The 20,345-nt window shown below is 49.2% G+C and overlaps 1 protein-coding gene across 6 annotated transcripts; it reads right to left on the bottom strand.

The window, feature by feature from the left end:
- Positions 1–730: 730 nt before the first annotated feature.
- Pigz (phosphatidylinositol glycan anchor biosynthesis, class Z) lies at positions 731–19,814 on the bottom strand. Of its 6 annotated transcripts, none has more exons than XM_006522119.4 (3): positions 19,622–19,814; positions 4,673–4,869; positions 731–2,529 (listed from the first exon to the last, which is right to left on the bottom strand). In XM_006522119.4, the coding sequence occupies exons 2-3, from the start codon at positions 4,794–4,796 to the stop codon at positions 971–973; spliced, it is 1,683 nt and encodes a 560-aa protein (XP_006522182.1). In that variant the 5' UTR covers positions 4,797–4,869; positions 19,622–19,814; the 3' UTR covers positions 731–970. The 6 variants fall into 6 exon arrangements, with proteins under 6 accessions (XP_006522182.1, XP_006522183.1, XP_006522185.1 ...); XM_006522120.4 differs by having other exon boundaries at positions 4,673–4,866; XM_006522122.4 differs by lacking the exon at positions 19,622–19,814 and adding an exon at positions 12,736–14,102 and having other exon boundaries at positions 731–2,755.
- Between the last annotated feature and the right edge of the window lie 531 nt (positions 19,815–20,345).

The raw sequence follows: 20,345 nt of genomic DNA, 5'->3' as shown, positions 1-20,345 counted from the left end.
GAATGATTATTCTTTCCCCAGTGCTGGGGATTATGCCGACAGCCTTGAGCATGCTAAACAGGCAGGCTACCACTGAGCTGTATCCCCCAGTCATTCTTTTGGGAGAATGGCTGGGGAATTCCACCACCACTCAGGACAAGGAGTAGGAGAGGATAGAGGAGCACGTTCTAGAATGGCTTGTTTTGGTAGCAGCCAAACACTGAGTCCACAGGCACCAAAGCGCCATGAAACAGACAGCTACTGCTTCCTAGTTAAAGAGCCTTGTAGAGACATGTTTATCAGTCTAGGAGATGTGTGCTGTGGGCCCCGGAAATGGCACTGATTTTTGGACTCTGATCTGCTGTAAGATTGGGTGGTAGGTTGGCTGAGTGGAAGGCGCTTTATTTATTTATTTTGGTTTTTCAAGACAGGGTTTCTCTGTATAGCCCTGGCTGTCCTGGAATTCACTTTGTAGACCAGGCTGGCCTCGAACTCAGAAATCCACCTGCCTGTGCCTCCCAAGTGCTAGGATTAAAGGCGTGTGCCACCACTCCCGGGTGGAAGGCGCTTTCTTATGTGAGTTGAAGACTGACTAGAACTGAATGTGAGCCACCCATTGTCTACTTCATCACACTTTGTCTTTGTCTCTCTAGAAAGCCAGATTGGAAGTCAAATGATCGTCGTGGTAGCAGGAAGTCAGGCATTGTGAAAAATTTGGGGGAGGCCACTCAGGAATGTCAGCAGCCATTGATTGTCTTTCATAACCAGGTGCTACTATATATTTTAAACATGACAATGATTGGAAATAATGGCATAGAAGCAGACAGGTGCCCATGCTATTGAGACCATGACTGGTCAGATCTTTGGTTGTCTAAGGCAGAGGAATGTGGGCTCGCCTAAAACAACCTTAGGCTGTGCCCAGAAGAGAGAGCAGCGGGGCTCCTGTTCCAATGTCCCAGCCCAGCAGCCTGTGTAGAAGGTGGAATGGCTTCTATGGCTGAGCCTTGGGCTGCTTTGTCACAACAGGCGTCTCCAGTTCTATGACATGGAGACTAAGGTGCTTCCTCCAAGCCCCACTGAGCAGAGAGGACAGGGCTGGAGGGTCCTCCAGGGTCAAGTGGGGAAACAAGAGAGTCTCATTCTTGAGGGGAAAACGGCACTTCTCCAGAGCGTGCCTGTTGGTCCCAGGAGTTACCACAAAGAGCCGACAGGGCCATGGCTCACCAGCCAGTTGGCAGGCAGGTTGTCTGCTGAAGTTGTTCAGGGCTTGACACAGGACCCTGTCCTCAGCCCCACCCATGTCTACCACCTCCACGGGTGATCCCAGGCCTGAGAGGTGTAAGAGGTGCTGGGGAGGCATGTAGGTGTGTGTGAAGAGAAGTGTGTAGTGGGTGGTCGTGCCTGAGAGGTCAGGCGTGTGGACTATCTGCTCCAGGTACTTCAGGCCCGGTACCAGACCTCCCTGATGCAGGCAACCAAAGATGAGAGCGCCCAGGATGTTGAAGAGGACCAGGGTGCCTTTCCAGGGTATAGGTTGGGTTTGTGGACTGCACAGCAGGACTAGAGGGACTAGGAGGGGAATCAGAAATCTAGCCTCTTGATGGCTGAAGGCAGAAAGCAGGAGCAGGGGTGTAAAGTAGAAGAGGAGGAGATAAGACTTGGAGCTAGACAACAGACCCCGGGCACCCCGCACCCTGGAGAGACCCGTTTGTGGGGATGCACGGAGGCAGGCGTGGAGTTGTTGCCATGCAGCCTGCAGAGCTTGAGCATGCAACACCCCAAAGAGCAGGAAGCCATTGACTGCCAAGTGAGTGAGCCGTGCGTGTGTGCCGTGCCTGGCAAGGTTTTGGGGGTCCAGGTTGTAGTACAAGAAGTTGGCAGGTGTGAGAAAGACGCCTGTGGATCTCGAGAGGCTGGAGAAGTACCAGCTGTCCGTGGCTACACACAGCACTGCAGCAAGAGCAGCCCCTGGCAACAGCACCAGGGCCTCCTGGATCAGGGCCCTGATGCCACCAAGTTCTGAAGCTCTATGGATGCCCCAGAGAGAGAGGGGGGCCAGAGCAAAGGCTAGAAAGGTTGGCCGGTTGAAGAAGCCAGCAGCCAAGATAACACCAAGAAGATATCTGTGCCACCGTGGACCTGGGGTAGGCTTCTTTGATGTAGGACTCCTTACCACACCAGGGGACACCAGCACCAGCAGCCAGGTGAAGAGCAGTCCCTCGATGGTGTTGGAGAAGGTTCTTGTGTAGAAAACCAGGGTGACATAGGAACCAGACAGCAGGCACAAGGCATTCCAACGATCTGCCCCCCACAACGGGGCCAGATCGTACACAGCCCAGTCCAGGGCAAAGGAGAGGGCGGTGAGAAGGAATCGGGGCCCCACCAGCAGCATGTAGCCACTCACCAGACCAGGCCAGAGCCCCAGCTCTTCCCAGAGCCTGAGTAACCAGAAGGTAGAGCCAGAGGTCAGCAGTGGGAAGACCACAGTGCGGCAGGAGCTGCTGGGGTAAAATTCCCAGGGCCGTGTAGCCTGCACACCCAGGATGTCCTCTGCAGAGAGAGAGGCAGGGGTGAGCCAGTTCCAAGCTTAGGCTTGCGCAGGCTCGCGTTCTGGGTTATCGGCAGGATTGCAAGGCCCCCTGGTGGACACTTCCCGCACAATAACCGGCATCGCACCGCTTGGGTTTTACTGCTCAATCAATGAGCTACTTTGTGTGGGAGAGTCTCAGGTGGCCTGTCCTCTCTCCCCAGCTCTTTAACAGCAGAGAGCTTCCACCTGGATGCAGAGGAGACAGGCAAAGACACAAAACAGGAAAAGGATTTTATGTGTTTCAGCTGGTTTAAGCATGAGAGGGATAACAGCAGGGAAAGAATGAACGCAGTTCCCTTAAATGAATTCAATTCTGAGCTGGTGAGATAGCTCAGTGGTTAAGAGCGCTGACTGCTCTTCCGAAGGTCCTGAGTTCAAATCCCAGCAACCACCTGGTGGCTCACAACCACCGGTAATGAGGTCTGCCACCCTCTTCTGGTGTGTCTGAAGTCAGCTACAGTGTACTTACATATAAATAAATCTTTTTTAAAAATGAATTCAATTCTGCCAACAAGAATGAGCTTGGAAGCCAAGTATGCTGGCACATGCCTGGAATGCCAGGGCTTGAGAGACGGAGGTTGGAGGATCAAGAGTTTTAAGGTTATATCATGAGTTTGTGACTAGCCTACACCGTGTGGGAGAGACTTACTCAAAATAAATACAGGAAAGGAGTCTGAATTTTCCAACTGACAGTTCAAATCTACCTGCTGAACCCTGTGGCAGAGTTAGGTGACCGTCTCCCAGGCATACTTCCTGTCCTGAAGCTGAGTGTGCAGGGGGACACTTGTGACATTTGGTGGGGGCATTGCTGAGTCAGGAGGACTGCTAAAAGTTTGAGGTCAGCCTGGGCTACACAGTGAGTTTGAGGCCAGCCTTAGCTGTAGAGAGAGGTACTGTCCCAAACAGGCAAGAAAAACAGAACAAGCCAACTGTCTTTGAACTTTTCTCCTTTAGTCTGTTAGCTCAGCACATGGCCAGAATAAAAAGATGTTTCTCTCCAGGTTGTTTTTGTGGCTAGATATGGTCATGTGATGTCTTCTGACCAGTGGGATAGAGATGTATAACTCTGTGTGTGTGTGTGTGTGTGTGTGTGTGTGTATGTGTTACGATTCTCAGTACTCAGGAGGCTTTCTAAGAGGATTGTCATGAGTTTAAGAGCAAGCCCAGACTGTGAGACCTGTCTATAGAAAAAAAAAGCCTGCCCCATGTACACAAAGTTCTGGGTTCACTCCCCAGCACAGCATAAACCAGGCATGGTAGTACCTGCCAGAGGCCACAGCACCTCAAAAGTTGGGGCCAGAGAATCAGGGGTTCATGGCGATAGCCAGCTCAAAGTCAGCCTGGGTTGCCTGAAAACTTGTCTCAAAAAAGAGGGTGAGGGCTGGAGAGATGGCTCAGTGATTAAGAGCACTGACTGCTCTTCTAAAGGTCCTGAGTTCAATTCCCATCAGCCACATGGTGGCTCACAGCCATCGGTAATGGGGTCCGATGCCCTCTTCTGGTGTGTTTGAAGACAGCTACAGTGTACTCACATACATGAAATAAATAAATAAATCTTAAAAAAAAAAAAAGAGGGTGAGCCTGGATGGTGGTTGCAAATCTTTAATCTTTAATTGCAGGACTCAGGAGGCAGAGGTAGGATAATCTTACTGAGTTTGAGGTTAGCCTGGTCTACATAGCTGCAGGACAGCCCAGGCTTCATAGAGAGCCCTGTCTAAAAAAAAAAAAAAAAAAAAAAAAAAAAAAAAAAAAAACAAGAAGAGAAGAAAAATAAAGAATAAAAGTGTATATGTGTGACTAATAAACATGGTCTTAAGGGAGGAGCCCCATCTTCCTGAGCCTACACTAAGCAGCCTATGACTTTCATTCTGTCAGTCACATCCTGAGGGAAACCGTCGTTCTGTTGGCCCAAGCAGGGGAACATGGAAAGGGCTGGCATTTCATAAACATCACCGGGAAGGTGAGAAAAATGTGAATTCTCCACTTCAAAGTCTAATCCCAGAGAGGCTGCAACTTTGCCAGTTCATGCATCTACACATGCATTTCCCGCCCCACCAAATATCGACTGCTCCTACCAATCTTAACAGCATGTGGGAGTTTTACCTGCCATGACCTCAGGTGACTGGAAGAATTCATCTGGGTGTATGTAGCCAGTCTGGGGAAGGAGACACCATAAGACACGAAGCAGGCTGAAGCTACCCCAAATCACCTGGGCTGCCACCATCATATCGAGTTGTCAGGCACAGGACTGGAAAGTCTGTCACAGTTCTCACGGGTGCCAGTCCAAAGATCTACATCTGCTGGGAGTGACATTTGTCAGTTATTATAACACAGACTATACTGCAACCTGTCTGAAGACACTCAACATAAAAATGGTAATGATAAGATGTGATTGGTACACATCTGAAACACCAACACCTGAGTGATGCAGAAAGATTTCAAGTTCTAGCCCACCCTAGGATACAAAAAAAGGAAGAGGAAGAGGAAGAGGAGGAAGAAGGAGAAAGAAAAAGAGGAGGGAGGAGGAGGAGGAGGAGGAGGAAGAAGAGGAGGAGGAGGAGAAGAAGAAGAAGAAGAAGAAGAAGAAGAAGAAGAAGAAGAAGACATAGTCGTGTACCCAGTAATCCCAGCACTCAGACAAACAGAAAGATCAGGAGAACCTACAGTTAAAATGAATGTTAGGGGTGGGTAGGTGCGCTTGTTCTTTTAAAGGACCAAGGTCAGAGTCCCAGCATTCACAGGCAGCTTACAACCACCTGTAACCCCAGTCACGGAGCATCCAACAACCTCTTCTGACTCCCTCCAGCACCAGGCACACACATGGTACCACCCATGCAGGCAAAACATTCATTCACATAAAATAATAAAATTCATAAGTAGAAAAAGAAAGCTAGCCGGGCGGTGGTGACGCACGCCTTTAATCCCAGCACTTGGGAGGCAGAGGCAGGTGGATTTCTGAGTTCGAGGCCAGCCTGGTCTACAGAGTGAGTTCCAGGACAGCCAGGGCTACACAGAGAAACCCTGTCTCGAAAAACCAAAAAAAAAAAAAAGAAAAAAAAAAGAAAAAAAAGCAAGCAAGCAAGCAAGGGCTAGAAGAAGGGTTAGGTTGGTAAACTGAAGAAGATAAATAAGACGTTTGTGTGAGACAGACCTGATAGGAAGGGTAGGACTCTACCCAGCAGGAGCTGGAGGGATCCCAAAAACTGCCACTCCCAGGAAGAGTCCCACCTCCAGGAGCAGGCGCAGACATCACTATCCTTTCCCTAGTAAAGGATCAGCCATTGGGAGAGTTACACCTTTGCACATATTCTGCAAGCACGCTTACCCTTCCTATAGTCAGCTGCTCAACTGTATGGCTTGTGGCACCCTTACACATATTCCTGTAACTTTATCAGGCTGAGCTGTGGGGAAGGGTGGTTTCTAAGAAAACCCCCAACTCTTCCAGGAAGCAGCCACTGCTCCTCCCAGCAAAGCCCCAGAGACAGACAAGGGGAGGAGATGCAGTAAACTGAGATTTGCAAGTCCTGGTACAAGAGGCAGCCCTTGGCTGTGGAGTCAGGGCTGGGTCTGCTCCACTCTGGGGAATGCACTTCCTTTCTGCTTTCTCCCTGACTGCTTGCTCTGTCTGTGTCCCTATATGAATTTTTCCTTAGAATTAAATGGCTGCCATCGTTGGGATTAAAGGGAATTCAGGAGGAGGTATCTCTGTATCTATAGTCCAAGACCCAGAGGAATGAGTGGTCAGGGAAAGAGTGTATTTGTTCTCTTTGTGTGTGTGTGTGTGTGTGTGTGTGTGTGTGTGTGTGTGTGTGTGTGTGTGTGTGTGTGTGTGTAGCCCTGGCTGGCTGGCACTAACTATGTAGACCAGGCTGGCCTCGAACTCACATATATCCCCTTGATTCTGCGTTCTTCAAGTGCTGGAATTAGAGGCATGAGCCACCACTGTCTGGCTCTGCTTTCTCCTCCTGAGGTGGGCACCTACTGTCTCCTTCCTGGCTTTGGAGTTTCTGCTCCTTGGGCTTCACACAGTGGCTCTTAAACCAGCACTCCCATCCTGTTTGGACCCAGATTCGGGGCCTTGGTATTAAATTTGGAGGTTACACCATAAGCTCCTTCATTCTCCAGGTTTCTTAGTCTTCATAATTATGATCCAGTCTTATAAGAAGCAGCAAGGCCAGTTCTCTGTTGGTCCATTCTTGTTCACGGGTTTAAACATGATCGATATCAAATACGATATTTGCTAGTAGGACTAGGGAACACCATGAGCTTGGACTTCACAGCCATCCCCTGTCACCAGCTGTATCTGCCAACCAGCATGGCACTGGTTTTTGAACTTCTGAAAACATGGGACCCCAAGTGGGTCCCAACCATTCCCTCTAACTTCTACACACTGGTTTGTTTTGTTTTTATCAAGATAGGGTCCAGCTCTGTAGCTAAGGATTGCCTGGACCTTACTAAGTAGCCCAGGCTGACCTCTAACTCATAGCAATAGTGCTTCAGCTTCAGGCTTGAGCTGTCATGCTGTTTTCGGGGGTGGGGGGGTAGGGGGTGGGGGAGGGGCAGGCCACGTTAGTGATGGAGATTGAACCCAGGACCTTGCACATGCAAGGCAAGTGCTTTAATACTGACTCCTCTCCCCGAAAGCCTCATTCTACAACCTTGGCTGGCCTTGCACTCAGAACAATCCTCCTGCCTCAGGCTCCTAATTGCTACCACCAGACCCAGCTACAACTTGCCCACACTCTGGAATCCATATTTGTAAGGGATGGGAACCGAAATAAAGAGAGAGTTGGAGTCTATGGCATGGGGGAACTATATACCCGAGTCACATCTCGGGGAAAATAAATGCCAAGTTCACAGTAACAGTTAATATCACAGGGCTCTTGGCGCTATTGTAAGAACAACCTGGGTCCTTCAGGAACAGAAGACATCCAACTGGAGGACATTTGTCTACATCTACGCAGCTCGCCTTCCTTGAATGTCCACTGAGAACCATGCCTGCACTTCCTGTCACCAGCGCTCAGACATGTGGCTTGGGATTTGATAATGTGAGTGTCAAACTTTTGGTTCCAGAACCTGTAACTAACCTGGAAAACGAGTCTCTTGCCCTCTGGGGATTATCTTGGTTGCATTAACTCAGTGGGGAAGGCCTGCCCACTTTGGGTAGCACCATTTCCTGGCTGGGATCCTGAACTGTATAAATTTAGAAAGGGGCCTGAGCAGTGATTGATTGCGTGTTCTGCTTTCTGGTTGTAAGTGTGATATGACCAGCTGCTTCCAGTTTCTGCAGCCTTGACTTCCCCACCAGGACAACTTTACCCTTGAACGTGAGCCACAATAAATGCTTTGCCCATTAAACTGTGTTTGCATTTTTATCACAGCATCAGAAAAAGAAATCAAGACAGAGTCTAAACCCTAGATCTAGGCATGAACTAAACCTGAATGGTTTGATCCAAATAGTTTGTGCCTCCTTGGTCATGAAGGTTATTTCAGGGTTCAGCACATTACTCAAGTCAAGTGAATTAGTCAGGGTTCTCTAGAGTCACAGAGCTTATGGGATGTCTCGGTATATTAAAGGACATTATTGAAATGACGTACAGTCTGCAGTCCAACTAACCCAACAATGGGCAGCCGTGAATAGGAAGTCCAAGAATCCAGTAGTTTTTCAGTCCCATGAGGAAGTTGTTTCAGCTGGGCTTCTGTAGAAGCTGGAATCCTGAAGAAGCGGATTCCAGCAGATGTACCGGCAAGTGAGTGCCACCAGGTAAAGAAAGTAAACCTTCCTTTTTGTTTTTTGTTTGTTTGTTTGTTTTTTTGAGACAGGGTTTCTCTGTGTAGCCCTGGCTGTCCTGGAACTCACTTTGTAGACCAGGCTGGCCTCGAACTCAGAAATCTGCCTGCCTCTGCCTCCCAAGTGCTGGGATTAAAGGCGTGTGCCACCACGCCCAGCTCTACTGCCCCAACACCTGTCCTATGCTAGAGAATTACGTTCAAGACTATTGTGAGGGCCCTCCTTAATAGGGACGGCTACATCCATCTGGACCATTGGGAAGGGGGTGCTGGATACGATTCTTTAGCAGAACTAAAACTGCAGTTCCCAGAGAGAGTTGATTTCTCCTTCATCTTTCCCCTGAGACAGGGTTTCTCTGTGTAGCCCTGGCTGTCCTGGGACCCTCTCTGTAGATCAGGCTGGTCTCAAACTCAGAGATCTTCCTGCCTCTGTCTCCCAAGTGCTGGGATTGAAGGCCTGTGTTACCATGCTCAGCTAGACGGTCTCCTTTTAAACTCAGCCTTAATGGAATGTAGTTAACAGTCTGTACAACTCACCCATGTAAATAGATTTTAGAATATTCACATAGGTGTAACCACTGCGTTTATCTTTATTTTAACTTTATGTATATTGGTATTTTGCCTGTGTGTGTCTGTGCACTGTGTACATGCAGTATCCATGGAGCCCAGAAGAGGGCACAGGGCCTCTCGGAACTGGACTTACAGTTCAGTTGCCATGCAGGTGTCGGGACTCACAACCAGGTCCTCTGGAAGAGCAGCCAATGCTCTTAACTGTTGAGCCACCTCTCTATCACCAAACCACAAGTTTGTTTTTGTTTTTGGAGACAGGGTTTCTCTGTGTAGCCCTGGCTGTCCTGGAACTCACTCTGTAGACCAGGCTGGCCTGGAACTCAGAAATCCGCCTGCCTCTGCCTCCCAAGTGCTAGGATTAAAGGCGTTTTGTTTTTGTTTTTGTTTTTTGTTTTTAGTTAAATATTTATGTTTATTTTATATGCATTGGTGTTTTGCCTACACAGTTGTCTGTGTGAATGTTGAATCCCCTGGAACTGGAATTACAGATAGTGGTGAGCTGCCATGTGGGTGCTGGGAATTGAACTGGGTCCTCTGGAAAGAAACTCAATGCTCTTAACCACTGAGCCATCTCTCCACACACACACCCCTGCCCCCAGTCTTAAATGATCTCTTTTATGTTTGTTTTAGGAGATGGTGTTTCATTAGTGTCCAGGCTGGACTCTGTTAGCTCCTGCTTCAGCTGGCTAACTAGCTGGGGCTACAGGTGAACGCCTCCATGCCCTGCTCGGTATATCATTCATTCTCACAGTTTTTAACCCTGTTATCATCCCCTGCCCACCTTTAAAAACATGTGTCTTGCATTGGTCTTGCAAACTTTATATGCCTCAGTACAGGGGAGCACCAGGGCCAAAAAGTGGGAGTGGGTGGGTAGGGGAGTGGGGGAGAGGGTATGGGGGACTTTTGGGATAGCATTGGAAATGTAAATGAAGAAAAACCTAATAAAAAATCCAAAAAGCAAACAACAACAACAACAACAAAAAACGTGTGGATGTTTTGTTCTCATGAGTTTCTGTACACCTTGTGCGTGCAGTACCCATGGAGGTCAGAAGAGGGCCTAGGATCTCCCAGAACTGGAGTAATGGACAGTTGTGAGTCACCCTGTGAGTGCTGGGTACACTATACTTTGGTAGTTATCTGGTCACTCATCATTTCTTTGCCTTGCTGGGCTGATATTCCCCAACTAGTAATGCCTGGCTAGGATCCACCGAGATCCAACTTAGAGCCATCACGGTCCTCTGCAAGAGCAACAAATACAACAAGAGTTCTCAGCCAATGAGCCATATCTCCAGCTTCGACTTATAAAGAAGCTACGGGCTTTTGGCTTTAGTTAACAAAATCGTTAAGGTGGCAAAACAAGGGCTTGGGCCACACCTGGTTGTCTCCAGAGGCGCCTGTATTCTGTCTAGCAGCTCTCTGTACCACCTTGGGCACAGCTAGCTCAGCGGTGCCTCATCTTCCCAAACAAATCTACTCTGGCTCGTTTCCTTCTCACCCCTCACTACACTACACCAACTTTGCTTTAGTCATTCCTCGAAACTGGTTCTCACTCTTCATCCCACCGTTGCTGAATTGTTTTTGCTTTTGTTTTTGTTTTTAAATAGCCCTTCTATTCTGAACCATTTCTCAAAGTGTTCTTTTCTTACCGTTGCTGCCATTGTTTGTTTGATAGCATGGAGGTTAAAGGCAGCTGTGGCATCGGGCAACTTGGGCTTCGAGTCCCTCCCCTGTTACTTGCTGGTAGTGAGACAGCATTGTTTTTTTGTTTTTGTTTTTGTTTTTTTTGGGGGGGGTTGTTGTTGTTGTTATTGTTGTTTGGTTGGTTTGGTTTTTTTCGAGACAGGGTTTCTCTGTGTAGCCCTGGCTGTCCTGGAACTCACTCTGTAGACCAGGCTGGCCTCGAACTCAGCATTCAGTTTCAAAACCCCAACTTTCATCTCAGCTGTAAATGAGCTTCCTGGTGACCAGCGGCTTGCACCGACTGTCTATGCCAGGTCACAGAGGTGGTCTTAGAGGTCCCCCGCGGACATCCAAAGAGGCGGAGCCAACGCCGGGGGCGTGGCAAACCACCCAAAGGGAGTTAGACTCCTGGTTCAAGCAACTGAACACACAGCTGCCCTGAGCTCAGGTCCAAATCCTGCGGCTCCCGCAGTCCCCTGTCTGAGAGTCTCCCAGAAAGCAGAGGGGACATGTTTGGTTAAAGGGACCCCTCCCAGGATGTAGAGATAGGACTATGGAGTTGGGGAGTGGACGTGATGACCAAAGAAGTTGGGGACTACCGGCGTGCGGTCGGGGCAGGCATCAGGGAGGAATCACGTCCGTGGCAGGGGTACAGCATGCGGAACCACAACGCGGCGGTGGCACGGGTTGGGGGAGGCTGGGGAAGAAGTCACATCTTTGCGACGGGAGAAGAGAGGAAGCAAGAGAGTAACAGCTGAGTCAGGGACTGGGTCTGCTTCCTGGTGACTAGTGTTTCTCAGATGCCCAACGTGCACAGCACCATACCCGCTCTGGGGGCTGCAATCCTGTGTGGCTCAGCCCAAGGAAAGCCCAAACTGAAGCTTCTTCCTGACAGAACCCCCGGCCGGGGTCCTGGCCAATGGGATGTGCGGAGATCCTTAGAACCCACCCCCTCCTGGACTTAGCGTTTGAAGGAATTGTTAACACCGCGGGAGGACCCCAGCACGACCACCCTGTGCTCCTGCTCCGTCAAGGCCAGGAATCTCTCAGTTGTCAGGATCCATATCGGGCATGGAATGAGAATAACTCTCCTAAATCCATGTTCCTTTTGGCTGGCATTTCGTTCACCCTCACCTTAACCCTGAGGCTGCACTGAGCTGGGCAGGGTCTCTACCTTTAAAGCATTGCAAGATTAGGGTCGGCAGCCTCCTTTTTTGTTCGCTAGAAGGGACACGTTTGTTCTTTGATTAACACGAAATACAACATCCAGGGTTAAAACGCATCAGTGTTTAACAGTGGAAGAGAGCGACGGGTCCCCACTGACCGGAGCATATCATTTAACTCTCCGGACCCTCGCAGTTCCAGGCCAGATAATGAAAACTCTGTTTTGTACTGGGAAGATTCAAGGCCCTGGCCTCTTTGACAGAGATTCTCAATAGTTTGGGGTAAAGGCGTCTGGAGAAGAGTGACATTTGAGGACATGGGGAGGACCTCCTCTTTACAGAAAACAGCAACTGTCCCTGCCACGATGATGCATGTTGCAAAGACCTACATGACCACCAACAAAGAAGCTTTGTGCAGGCCCACGGGGTCCCCTTTCTCTTGTCCTTGCCCTCATGGGACCCCTGGGTCTCATACTGCTAGCGGGAAAGGCAGACTTGATTTCACTTTCCTGGCTAAAATTAGGGGATCACTCAGTGTGCATAGACATCTTTCCTCACACTTTGCCGCGTTTTAAAATTTATGGGACCTTGCTGCTGTGTTATAGACGGAGACACTGAACCCCAGTGTGTCTGTGGAATCGCCTAGGAGCCCCGGCTCCCTAGGCAAGTCTGGTAACAGGAGAGGACAAAAACCTAGGCCTTTCTGTTTGGGACCGAAGCCAACGCTCTCATTTGGAAAGAACCTTGGAAAATGCCATCATGAGTCCCCCTGGCTCCCCCTAGATTCTTGCGGGTCACTGCTCTTATAGCCTGGAGAGCATTTTGGGGACAGCTGCGGGCGAGAGCCTCAGCTCTCCTGCGGGACTGCAGGCTCCGGGCAAAGATAAAGGTGGACACCGTTGCCTGCCCCATTGCGCCCTCATCCCGTCCCCAGCCACTCTTCCCAGGCTGGGTCTGACTCACCCGAGCGGTGCTGCACCTGCCGCGCTGGCAACCCTGGTCGCCTGGAGCGAAAGCCTGCACCCGCGGCCCTAACGCCCTGCGCCTGCGGGACAGAGGGCTGCAGGGCGGGGTGGGGCGATGGCGTTCCCTCTCCACGGCCGACTCTGGACTTCAACCAGGGAATTAGGCCAAGGGATCAGGCAGAACTAGCTACGCGGAGAGAAGAAGGATGGGGACTTTCGTGCGTGCCCCCGCCCCCAGTCCCGCAGTCTGCAGTGGTCGCGGTGGGGACTCCAGAGGGACCCGCACCGGGCAGTGACTAATTCTACTTTGCCTTTCTGTAAATGCATTCTGTGATTCCCTCCTTGTAAATCTATGCGCCATAAGCTTCCTTTTTTAGTACTAGCACAGTTATGCCAAAGCGTTTCTCGCTTTTCGTTTTGTTTGCTTGTTTTGAACCGGGGCTGGTGGCCTCGAACTCGTCTTTCTCCTGCTCACCCTCCCGAAAGCTGGCTAACAGGAGTGCGCCACCACACCACCTTTTGTCGTTCGAAACATTCACTCTGGGCCGGGGGTGTGCTCCATGGCACAGAGCTAGCCTAGCATGTGTGCTCTTCTTTAGCCTCTAACAAAAGCAAATCCCACTCAAACAAAACCAAAGTGACAGCGATGGAGGTTCCTGAGTCAGGGGCGGCAATCGCCTAAGGGCAGCCACGCCTTGCTTTCTTGCACAATGGGACTTTGGATGTGGTCTTTCGGCAGCTGGTTCGGTTCTCCCGGGATGCTGACACTCCAGGCAGCTGTCAGGGGCAGCGCCTTTCATGCTGACAACGGTCTGGTCTGTTCCTTTGTGCGTGCTACAGGCGGAGACGGGCTATTTGCCCAACAGCCGGCTGGAGAGAGACAGCCAAGGGTCGCAGGAGTCCTGGCACCGCCTGCATGGCAGGGCGGGGGGCTTCTGGGGCGACTAGCACCGATGCTCTAGGCGAGTAGGGCGGTGCGAAAAGCGGAGCCACGCGACGCGGTGCCCACCACGCAGGGACGCGTCACAGCCCCCCTCTGCAGATCTATGCACCACTCCCGAGCCTGTCGTTTCCCAGGTCCCTCGAATCCCCGCCTACAGCTGGAGGGACGTGCGGCCTGGGGGCTGTGACACTGCCCCCTGGCGGCACGAGGTCTTCCTAAACCCGATTCTAAACTGGTAGGGAGGAGGCCTGCTAGCTAGCCACTTCTAAATCCTGATTTTGGAACGTTCCGGATCAGAGTCGCCTGCTTGTGTTCCCTTCATGTTCCGCAACAGTGTTCACATTAAACAAACAAAAAACAGCAAAGAAACCAAAGAACTACTGTACTGAGGTATAATTTACATACAATAAATGCCAGAAATTATTCATATTCTCTGAGTCCTGAGGCTTTTGACAAATGAAAAGCTGGGCTGGCTACTGCTTCAGCTCAAAACCCACATCCATCCCCTCCAAAAGTTCTCTCCTGTCTTCGTTGCAGCCTTCTGACCTCTGCCTGATATGGACTGTTCTGATCTCTACTATTGTTGCCTGCCATCCCCAGAATGTTGTTTAAATAGAAGCAGCCAGCCAGTGTTCTCTTGTGCCTGGCTCTTTTCACAGAACACATGCCTTTAAAATCCACCCCAGTGGCCGAATACAACAGATGTATTGTCTGATCTTCTGTGCTGAGCTCCGCCATAGGACAGAGGCTATGTACCTAGCCTTGGCCTGACAGAGGTCCAGGAACTCGGATCACGATAGTTACAATATCCCCACCCCACCTGCCACAGGACAGTGGAGGGCTGCCTAGGTATATGACCTGTGACCACATATCCCCTTCGCAGGAAATTTAATCATACTGATAAGTCCCTGTGTGGCTCTTCTCTGGTTAAAGTCTGAATTATTTCTAGAAAGACAGCTCTCTCTAGGAGAAACCTGCCTCTCCCCCTTAAAAAAAAAAAAGTCTGGTGTGGTAGGTGTTTGAACCGCAGAGCAGGTGACTCAGTGGAACACATTGAATATGGTTGGTGTGTTACAGATCCCAACGAAGGCAGGAGTGGCTGTTCCGGATCCAGGATGTGTAGGACAGATGGATAGATAGGACAGATGTACAGGTAGGCCAAGGCCTTCACCAGAGCCAAGAAGATTTCCTCCGGTGACTTCTAATTTAGTTAAAGAAAGCAGGTTTGGGTGGGGTTGCTATGAAGCAGGAGCCGTGGAGCATTAGATGTCCGGACCACCATAGTAAGTTGCTGGAGGGACAGAGTGCTGGAAACTCTCACAGATGACTAAGCCTTGCTTTGGAAGAAGTCAAAATGGACTCCGGCCTGGGCAGCATGCAGTCTTGAATCCTTGCTGGACTGTGTCTCCATCCTTCCCTGTGTGTCAGTGGGGTTTTCCTCTGCGTGGAGACACCACACACTTATCCATTTGAACACTTGGTGTCCAGGCGCCCTCTCAAGCCCCGAAGCGGAACGTTTGGGTTGTTTCCAGCTGGGGATACTATGAATAAAAAATGACTTTCGTAGGTGTATTAAAGCCGCTGTGCGCGGATCTGTGTGGGCGGGCTTGTGAGCGGGTGTGGTTTGCTTCTGTTCAGGCGCCGAGGGACTGAGCAAGGGCATGCGCAGTTCTGCAGAATGCGCTGCCACCTATGTATCACCTACCCGACTCCGGCCTCTCTAACTTTTGTTTTTAGACAGGTATGTCCAGGCTAACATAAACTCACTTTGTAGCTCAGGTTGGCCTTGACCTTGGTAGTGTCCTGCAGCCTCCACGCCCTCCCAGAGATCCTAATTACACCCTCAGCAGGTCTCTTTTCTGCCTCTCTAGGAGGCTGTCAGATATTTTGCAAATGTTTTGCAAAGCAGTTTCACTATTTCCATTAAAGTCCATGGTAACCTATGGCTTGGCTTGGAATCTTCATTTGTGTCCCTCCCCCCCTGCTTCCCTTCTCCCTCCCTCCACCCTCCCTCCCCCTGAGTATGGGGTTCCTAGCTCTCAAGTCCCAGTTCACTTCCCCATCTTTCCTTTGTAAAAAGTTTTAGTGCTTGAGACAGAACCTGGGAACTCATGCAAGCTAGACAAACACCCAGCACTGAGACACACTCCCAGGATTCCGCTTTGGATCTTCTCACCAGTAACTCTCCAAAGGCCAGATTCTAGTTGTAACAGCATCTAATTTGTTAAAATCTCCCAAGCTGGGCATGGTGGTACACACCTGCAATGCTAGCACTTTGTGAGGTGGAGGCAGAGATGGTGACTAATACACATTCGAGACTGTCCTGGGGACCACTACATGGGGACACCCCTTTTCAAAACAACCAAGATAATTCGTTTTCCCTTTCTGGATCATACTGGGTTTGGTGTTGGGATTGAACACAGGACTCTGAGGCTGCTAGGCAAGTACTCTATCTACCCTTATCCCTTAAAATAGATGTGTACATGTGGGGCATGTGTTTGTGTATGCACACACTTATGTGTTCATGTATGTCCTGTGTGTATTCATGTATGTATGCTGGTGTGTGTTCATACATGTACCTGTGTGTGCTTGTGGGTGCATGTTCGGGTGCACGGGCATGTGCCTGTGTGTTCTAAGGACAGAAGGTCAACCTCAGGTACTGTTGATTAAGATCGCCAAACCTTGTTTTTGGCAGCAGAGTCTGCCACGGGGTACTAGCTCACCAAGTGAGCCCCAGGCATCCCCTCTTTGCCTCTCTGGCTCATCAAGTGAGTCCCAGGCATCCCCTCTTTGCCTCTCTGGTACTGGAATTTCAAGTGCACACACCTAGCTGCTGTTGCTGTGCCTACCACCTCCTCTTCCTCCTCCTCTTCTTCTTCCTCCTCTTCTTCTTGCTGTTGTTGTTGTGACAGGGTCCTACCATGCAGCTCTGGTTGTTCTGGAACTTCACTCTGTAGACCAGGCTGGCCTCCGACCCACAGAGATTCCCCTGTGTCAGCTTCCCACGTGCTGAAATTGAAGGCATATCTATATCTCGCCATGCCTGGCCACACATGGTTTTTAAACATGGGTTTTGAGGATGGGATTCTAGTCTTCATGCTTGTGTAGTGGTCCCTCCAGCTCCGAAAATGATATTCCCCTCTTCTTTGAAACAGGGTCTCACTAGGTAGGTCACTTAATGTGGCCTTGAACTCACTGTGTGGTCCAGGCAGGCTTTGAACTGGTGATCCGGGGCTTCAGAATTCTGAGTAGCTAGAATGACAGGCCTGTGCCATCCGGCCTGCCTTAGCACTTGCTTTTGGATCAAAGGAAGTTTTGCCTACTTTAAAATTTCCTGTTTTTGTCTGTAATTGAAAATGTTTTATCACTCTGGATATCTGATAGATTCAAACTAACTTTTCCACATGATATGTGGGGCTCTGGTCTCATTTCTCCCTTATGTGGGTATCCATTTTGCCAGCGTAGTTTAACGACCTTCTCTTACTGTTTGACTTACATTGATAACCTTGTCAGGTTCCATTGCTATTGGCCCAGCACAAGAGATACACAGAATGGCTTCTGGATACCTCATGCCAGAGGCCTGCTGGCATCTTGACGATTTATGCTTTTGTAGGTTAAATTGTGTGTGTGTGGTGTGTGTTTGTGTGTGTCTTGATAAGAAGAGTTTACTTTATCCTGGGGTAATGAAGGACTGGTGAAATGCTTTCAACAACAAGACAATGGCTTGGCCAGGTTCTGAGTCCACACATATTATTATTATGCAGAGCAAAGGCTGGAGACAGGAAGGAGGCAGGCTGACTCTGTAAGGGGTCAGTCACTATATGCCATGCATGTCTCCCGCTTAATCTCATTTAATCTTTTCATCTGCTTTGAGATAGGATCTGGCTATGAGGCTGGCCTTGCAGCCTGTTAGACTATCTGCTTCAGATTCACAGGTGTTGAGTTACAGGCGAGTGCCACCGTGTCCTCAGAGGTCATGATGTCATTAGGAGATGATTGGGAGGGGGTGTGTACTAATTCCTTTTTTTTCTTTTATTTCCTTTTTGGTTTCTTGCAGCATGCTCTCACCCTGCATGGGAACTAGACTGTCCAAGGTGAAGCCCCGAGGAAAGACCAGGGGTGGGGACATGAAGGGAGCTCAAATTAGGGTGGGTGTGTGCTCTCATGTGTGTATGTGCATGTGTATATGTGTGTGTGTGTGTGTATGAGAGAGAGAGAGAGACAGACAGACAGACAGAGAGAGAGACAGACAGACAGAGACAGAGAAAGAGAAACAGATCACATACACAAAAATTGCAGATTAGGGAGACTCAAAAACTTTAAAGACTTAATTGTGTTTAATATAGGGACTCATTATGTAGAATGCTGGGATTAAAGGCATGTGCCACTACACTTGGCTCTATAGATTTTTTAAAATGACTGAAAAGCATATGAGAGCTCCAGGAATACTAATGTACATCCAGAAAGGAAAACCAATGAAAATAAGCCCATATATACCGATGGCTTCAACCCCTCACCTCAGGGGTCGAAGCAGAAGAGGAAGCAGAATGATGGAGAGAGCAGAAGGGACGGCTGGAGCTAAGGAACACTGTTACAGGACTGACAGACTGTGTCAGCAGCACACACAAGGACTGCACAGGTTCAAGCCAGATGTGGGCCCAGCCCTGAGACCGGAAGTGGACACGAGGTCCCACCCTAAGCAGAATGCTAGCTGTAATTGGTACCTGCTGGCAAAGGGTCTCCTTGTATATCAGCCACACTGCAGAGCAGGCCCATGCTCAGGAGTGGTCGGCCAACACAAAAACGAACTCCACAGTACTTCTGTGGGGTTCTCTTTCATTTTGCTTTGTTTTAGCTTTTTTTTTTCCTTTTACTTGTTTGATTTGAATTTTGTTTTTGTGAAAGTCTTTTGTATTTCCTAGGTTTTTGTTGTTGTTCTGTCTCTGTGGGCACCAGGCACACAAGGGGCACATACAGAGAAAACACTCATCCCAGAAGAATAAAGAATGATACAAGACACGGGGCAGTGGTGGCGCACTTGGGAGGCAGAGGCAGGCAGATTTCTGAGTTCGAGGCCAGCCTGGTTTACAAAGTGAGTTCCAGGACAGCCAGGGCTACACAGAGAAATCCTGTCTCAAAAAAACAAAACAAAACAAAACAAAACAAAACAGAACAAAACAAAAAGAATGATACACGACAAAGCAGAGTGCTGTCAGGCACAGAGGCACAAACCTGAATCCCAGCATCCTGGGGGCTAAGGCAAGAAAATTGCAGCACATCTGGGCCAGCCCAGGCTATGTAACAGGATTCAAGTGCAGCACATCTGGGCCAGCCAGTGCTGTGTAACAAGACCCCACCTCAGGAACAAAACTTAAAAAGAGGATTGCTGAGCAGATATAGCCAGATAGTGCATTCAAGTCACAAAGCCCCGTTAAAGACCAGCTTTGACCCCACAGGGTAAACTGAGGCAGGCAGCCAAGTGTGGCAGTGGCGATTGGGATCAGTGCTGATAGCAACTGATGAGGGCTGCTGCTCCTGGCAGCCGTGATGAGAGAGAAGAAAAGGGAGGAAACGCAAGCACACACACACATACATACACGTAGAATAGTTGCAGCAAACACAGGCTCCAGCACCTTTACATATACAAATATGTACATACATACATATATACATACATACAGACAGACAGACACATACATATTCACACATTAGATGGCTGGAGCAAAGCTCCAACAAGCAGGCTCCAAAAATTTCACATATACATATACATATATACATACATACCTGTTGGGTAGATGGAACAAAGTGTCAACACACTCTTACACAAACTTCATACATATGCACACCAACACATACACGTATACACATATACACACATATATACATATCACATGTAGACACATATACTGTAAGATCCCGACCCTCTCTCAGTGGTACTTACTTTGAGATGACCCCGAGTGAGACACTGAGTCGCAGATCGATGTAAAAGCAAGAAGTTTATTTTCCAGGACCTCAGGTTGACCTTCACTTAGTCCCTCAAGGTGAGTTCCTAAGAAGGCGACCTCGAGTGGCTATTACAAGCTGTTTTCATACTTTTTAGGGGCACAGGTTACAGCAGCAAGGTTACAATTAAACTCATTGGCTAAGCATATTGACCTTTAAATCTATTGGCTAGCAAGCATGTCACGAATTTGAACTCTACCTGGGACTTTCCAGAGGGTCAGGTGACTGGTAGAGAATTTTTTTACTCAAGAAAGTTTCTGAGGGTGGAAAACGGCACTTGGCCTAGCCTTGACCCCAGGCAGAAGGGAGAAGCTGACAGGAGGGTGTGGGACTGGAAAACCCCTTGGGGTTCTTCAATATGCGTATGCACGTGACCAAGCCTGCTCAGTCAGCTCTCCAGTGCAGTAGGGGGGATGGAAAAGAGAGAATTAGACAGTACTGCAGCATGACCCCAGTCAGTCCTGGGACCGAAGGCAGGTTTATTCTTTCCCAATCCGCTTTTATACCATTTTAATTACATGCAAGTAATAAGGTTGAGCGGTACAATGAGGAACTAGCAAGACAGCGAGCAAAGTCCTGTGATCTTGCCTGTGGTCAATGTTTCTAAAGGCTTATCAGGATGTCCAAAATATCTGAGCCTACTTCCTTGTCCAAGCCCCAAA

The sequence above is a fragment of the Mus musculus genome, chromosome 16, assembly GCF_000001635.26.
Source record: "Mus musculus strain C57BL/6J chromosome 16, GRCm38.p6 C57BL/6J".
Classification (NCBI taxonomy): domain Eukaryota; kingdom Metazoa; phylum Chordata; class Mammalia; order Rodentia; family Muridae; genus Mus; species Mus musculus.
This window is presented reverse-complemented; position numbering and strand designations above follow the sequence as displayed.